The 5,236-nt window shown below is 43.0% G+C and overlaps 1 protein-coding gene across 1 annotated transcript in view; it reads right to left on the reverse strand.

Moving 5' to 3' along the window:
• JADE1 (jade family PHD finger 1) overlaps positions 1 to 4,977 on the reverse strand; it is an 84,378-nt gene extending 79,401 nt beyond the window's left edge. The window contains 2 exon segments of the mRNA XM_042469690.1: positions 1,563 to 1,663; positions 4,934 to 4,977. Of these exon segments, the coding sequence (XP_042325624.1) occupies positions 1,563 to 1,663; positions 4,934 to 4,962 (130 nt within the window). The 5' untranslated portion in view covers positions 4,963 to 4,977.
• Between the last annotated feature and the right edge of the window lie 259 nt (positions 4,978 to 5,236).

A 5,236-nucleotide genomic window follows, 5' to 3' on the forward strand; every position in this document is an offset into this window, starting at 1 on the left:
AGCTGGTGACATGCCAGAAAACCCCAGCCGTCCTCAGCCGCCCCGTCCCAGACTGCAACAAACCACCTGGTAAGTCACATGGCTTATTTGAGAAACACCAAAGCTAACTTAACAGAAGCAGGTTTCTCTTTTCAGAATGAAGTTTTCCTTTTATATCCACCTCACAGTAATGCAACATTCACATTTCCCTAGCACCCCAGATCACCTCTCCTCAATAGGTGATCGCCATCTCTACAAAGCTGACCACCTCTTGGCCATTAACTCCCAAAGCCCCCCTAGAATTGGCTTGCTTTCATGCAGCAAATATAATTGAACAAGTGTTTAGACAGACAGTGTCATATGTGCCCTCCCATTTTGGTTTGCTACACCATTCCTCAAATTATAAAGACTGGTCATGCACAAAAATCCCTCCACCTGTTCATCTGAAACTTGCCATCCTTTATTTTTTTTCAGATAGGCAACCGTGCCGGCAAATTTCTTTCAGTTCTGCCTTGAAACTAAAAAGCTGTTAAGAACACATACACACACTCTATAAAGGAAAGTAACTGTGCCTATATGTCAGCAAAAGGGGCTACTATTTCACAAATTTCATCCAAATATGACAAACAGGAGGGGAGGGGGAAATAACAGTTCTTGGATTTCCCAAAAACATCTAAATTTCAACTCAAGTTCAGGATATTAGTCATATCCAGTGACCTCCAAAATGGGCCATTTTCCAAAGTGCTAAATCAGGAACTGAAGAGAATCCTGTGGTCAGCACATATCTCTGATATATATCTGTCAGCATAGCCTGATACAAGTTGACCACCGGCATGTAGAGAAAATACAGTTTGAAAGTGGCTACAATTATTATTAGCTGAGAAAAAAGAAGTTTCTATATGGACATGAAATGTACATCCCCAGATCAAAGCTTTTATAACCTGTGTTTCCTCCTAGAGTACTTTTAATGACTTCCATAAACCCCTGGGTAAACAGGATTTATAATTCAAGTTCTGACAGATCATTAACTATAACGGTGTTAACGGTTGCCTCAATAATAAACCTCACAGATCCACTACAGACACAGCACAGGGAGAATGCAAATGTACACCCTGAAGTTAAGACTGAGCCATTAGCTTTCCTCCAAAATAGCCCATGAACTGAAGCAATTCTGGCTACACTGGGACCTAATTAGCACATCTCGGCTAGGAAGCATTTTGGGGGGGAAATTAAAATATGTGGTAAAAAGGACACTGTTTAGTTGTGGGCTACATGTAAATGAAGCACACCTAAAGCTAGTGGGTAATGTATGCGTAAGTGTCCTTCAGTGACACTCAGCTGACTTCTCTAGATCCTTCCCCTAGTTTTGCACTAGCACAGAATATACACATATTAGGAGAATTCAATGTTACTCTGAACCTTTGTAGTTATTTAAACCACCATGAAGAGGACAACCAACTTACTTTGATTTTAAAAGCTGTCAAGGATTCAGTCAGTGGTGAATTAGGCCACGTGTGCCTAGCTTAATCTACCTTTCACCCATCAGATTTTTTGGGTGACCTAAGCATGGAGGAAGCTGTCACCTGAATCCATTTCAGCAGGAAATAGCAGCATGATGTAGCAGCAGTGAACACTGGATTTTGCTGTGTAACAGTTCTGTACCCTGGGAATGAAACCAGAGATGCTGGAAGGGAAATGTGCAGCTGTGAGGAAGAGGGGCTTTTATTTTAAACATATGTGTTAATAACTCAGAAGAACTGGACTGGAATCTGCAGCTGGAGGGAGAATCTTGTCACTAAAATGTACGCCTCTTGCTGTGCAGCATAATATCACACAGAGTAGAAGATCTTCTAGGAGTAGGGCATATTTTAGCAGATAAAACTACTATCAAATGGAGAACAGACCTGCAAGCCTGACTACCTATTTAAGGAAGACTGAGAACGTTAAAAATCAATGAAGCAAAACTGTGAATGAGTCTGTGTGTCTGAGTGCCTTCAAGTCACCTGTAGACCTATGGTGACCCCATGAATTTCATAGAGTTTTCTTAGGTAAGGAATACTCATAGGCTGGTTTGCCAATTACTTCTTCTGAAGTATAGCATTTAGCAGTGACCTGCAATCTCTATTTAGGGTTAAATTTAACTGCAGTACAGTCAGCCTTCAGTATCCATGGATTCTGAAGCCATGGTTTCCACCATCCGTGGCTTGAAAATATTCCATATCTACATCTCCAAAAAGTTTACAATTTTATGTAAGGGGGATATCCAGTGTGGTGTAGTGGTTTGGGCACTGGACTGTGACACTGGAAAGTAGGGTTCAAATCCCCACTCAGCCATGAAAACTGACTAGGCAACCTTGCACAAGTCACAATCTCTCAGCCTCAGAGGATGGCAATGGCAAACCTCCTATGAGGCAACTGGTGAAGAAAACTCTTAGTGTCACCATAAACAACTTGAAAGTAAAGAACACCTCACCATACACCATTTTACTAAGCCATTATTTATAATGGGACTTGAGCATACACAGATTTTAGTAACCACAAGGTGAGGGGCTGGAACCAAACAGCAATGAATACCAATTAAAGTACTCAGGCCAATTTTTTCCTTCCCAGTCCTCCCTGTGAACCTCTCTCCTGCACCACCTCTATTGGAGAGTTCCTGAAGAACTGGAAAGATTGCATACTTTTGTGGGATTTTTGTTGGTCTTAATAAAGGTATAACCCTCCTATGGGATCTAGGTATAACAAGATATTCATAATCTCAAACACAGGCAAGAACCTGAACTTAGTCTGAAAGAAGAGGGGCATCCACATCTGACCTATCCTACTTTTGAACAGCACCAGTTCATTGATTACAGAGATAAGGTCAATCATTATAAGTGACACTTAGTATGTACACCAAGGTAAAATAATAAATGGACAACTGTGTAAACATGATGTATTTGTACACAATTGAGTTTCCTAAAAATCCAGGGCATCATCAATTTCTTCAAAAATATACCAGAGCAAACTAAGTGTGACTTGTATCCAAGTTTTTGGCCTGAATAAAGCAGACTCACTGAATCAACAAAACTTACATAAATGTTGACTTATGTAAGTTCTACTGATTCAACAAGGCTACTCTGGATTTAAGAATTAGGCTTTTAAATACTCCCAACCACTTCCAGCTCCCTGCTTCTTTATGTACATATCTAAGCATAGATGGTACTATCTTATATTAGTCTGTAATAAAGATTTCAAGAAATAAAAAATGGCCAACTTTGTAAACATGACATATTTGTATACACAGTTTAGTGTCCTAAAATCCAGGGGAGCTACCTCTACCAGTATTTTGAGATATGAGTATTTTTAAAGCTATTTTTGCCATTTCATGCAGTATCCGCATGCAGAATTTTTCCTTTTCAGGTCAGTCCTCTTCAATAGATCTGGCAAGGAAGTCAATAATTGTGTTAGTTATGTTTAATTGATTTGTGTTGCTTTTGTTGTTGTTGTTGTTGTGTGCCTTAGGCAACCCCTAAGGTGAATCTATCAAGGAGTTTTCTTGGCAGGTTTCTTCAGGTGTTTGCCACTGCCATCCTCTGAGGCTGAGGGACTGTAACTTGCCCAAGGTCACCCATTGGGTTTACATGGCCAAGTGTGGATTCGAACTCTGGTCTTCAGAGTCTTAGTCCAAGGTTCAAACCACTACACCACACTGGCTCTTAGGGACTATTATTTTAGATTAGATTGGGAAATGGTTTTAACTGTTATGTTTGGACTTGAATGTAGTTGTTTAATTATTGCTATTAGTTTGGACTGTATTGCTTTGCTTGTTTTAAAATTAATGAAAAAGAATAATGATAAAAAACATTCTTTACTGTGGCAAGAACTGCCCAGCTGTTTCCCGAAGGGACCTACGCTGCATCCACACACCAGAAATAATCTGATTTGGCAGATACTTCTTCTTATTAATTTTAAAATAAACAAAGCAATACAAATCATGTGGGCTGCATGCACACTGCATTAATAATCTAGTTTGACACCACTTTAGCTGCCATGCCTCCATGCTATGGAATTCTGGAAATTCTAGTTTGTTGGGGCACCAGGTTTGCTCCAAATTCAGTGTTTTAACAAAAGACTACAAATATTCTCTCAAGTCTCTGAAACCACTTCCTCCATCTTTTAGACTGCATCCACACTGCAGAAATAATCTAGTTTGACACCACTCTAACTGCCGTGGTTCAACATGATGGAATTCTGGGATTTGTAGTTTTTAAAAAACATTTAGCCTTCTCTGCCGGAGCACTCTGGTGTCACAGCAAACTACAAGTCCCAGAATTCCACAGCAATGAGCCATAGCAGTTAAAGTGTTGTCAAACCGGATTGTTTCTGCAGTGTGGCTGCAGCTCTGGTCTCCGCAGCCTCATGACACGACTGCTGCTCTTCTCCAATCTGCTTGGTGTGGTTGCAAATCAAACTTGGTGCCCTCCTGGCACAGCTCTCCCCCAAATCTACCCCTGCAAGCAACCACCCTTCTCCTCCTCCTCTGCTTGTCTTCTCCCTCCATCCCAATCTCCGTGCTGTAATGTCTGGGGAAGGAAGGAAGGAAAAGAGGGAGGGAGAGAGGCAAGAAGGCAGGCGAGAGGGAGGGAAGGAAGGCTGGCAGGGAGGCAAAAAGGCAGGTGGGAGGGAAGGGAAGGGAGGCAAGAATGAAGGAGAGAGGAAAGAAGGAAAGAGATAAGGGAGGCAAGAAGGAAGGTAAGCAGGCAGGAAGGCAGGCAGAAAAAAAGGAATGGAGAAGGTAAGAAGGAAGGCGGGAGGGAAGGGAGGCAGGTAGAAAAGGAGGCAAGAGGAAAGGAAGGTAGTCAGGATGAAAGAAGGGGGCAACATGAAAGGGTGGGAGGGAGGCAGGCAAGAAGGAAGGAGGGAATGCAGGCAGGCAGGCGGCAGGCAAGAAGCCAGGAAGCAAGCATGGAACCTGGGGAGGGGAACTGTCTGGAGAAGCATCCTCCTCCTCGGGAGGGCAGCCTCGGAAGAGCCGAATGCCAGCCATCCCCGCCTCCTTCCTCTTCGACAGTTCTGGAAAGCGAATCCACCTCTTCTCTTCTCACAGGAAACCAATCCAGCGGGCGGTTGCAAGGCAGCAAGCAAGAGAGGAAGAAAGCAAACGCCCTCTGGCCTCCGCCCGATGGGAGAGAGAGGAGAAGGGGAAACCCACCCACAACCGCAGACCCAGGGCTGATCCTCGCCTGGCTCCCACCCAGGAGTCTCCCCAAGGCCC

The sequence above is a fragment of the Sceloporus undulatus genome, chromosome 5 (genome assembly GCF_019175285.1).
Source record: "Sceloporus undulatus isolate JIND9_A2432 ecotype Alabama chromosome 5, SceUnd_v1.1, whole genome shotgun sequence".
Lineage (NCBI taxonomy): Eukaryota > Metazoa > Chordata > Lepidosauria > Squamata > Phrynosomatidae > Sceloporus > Sceloporus undulatus.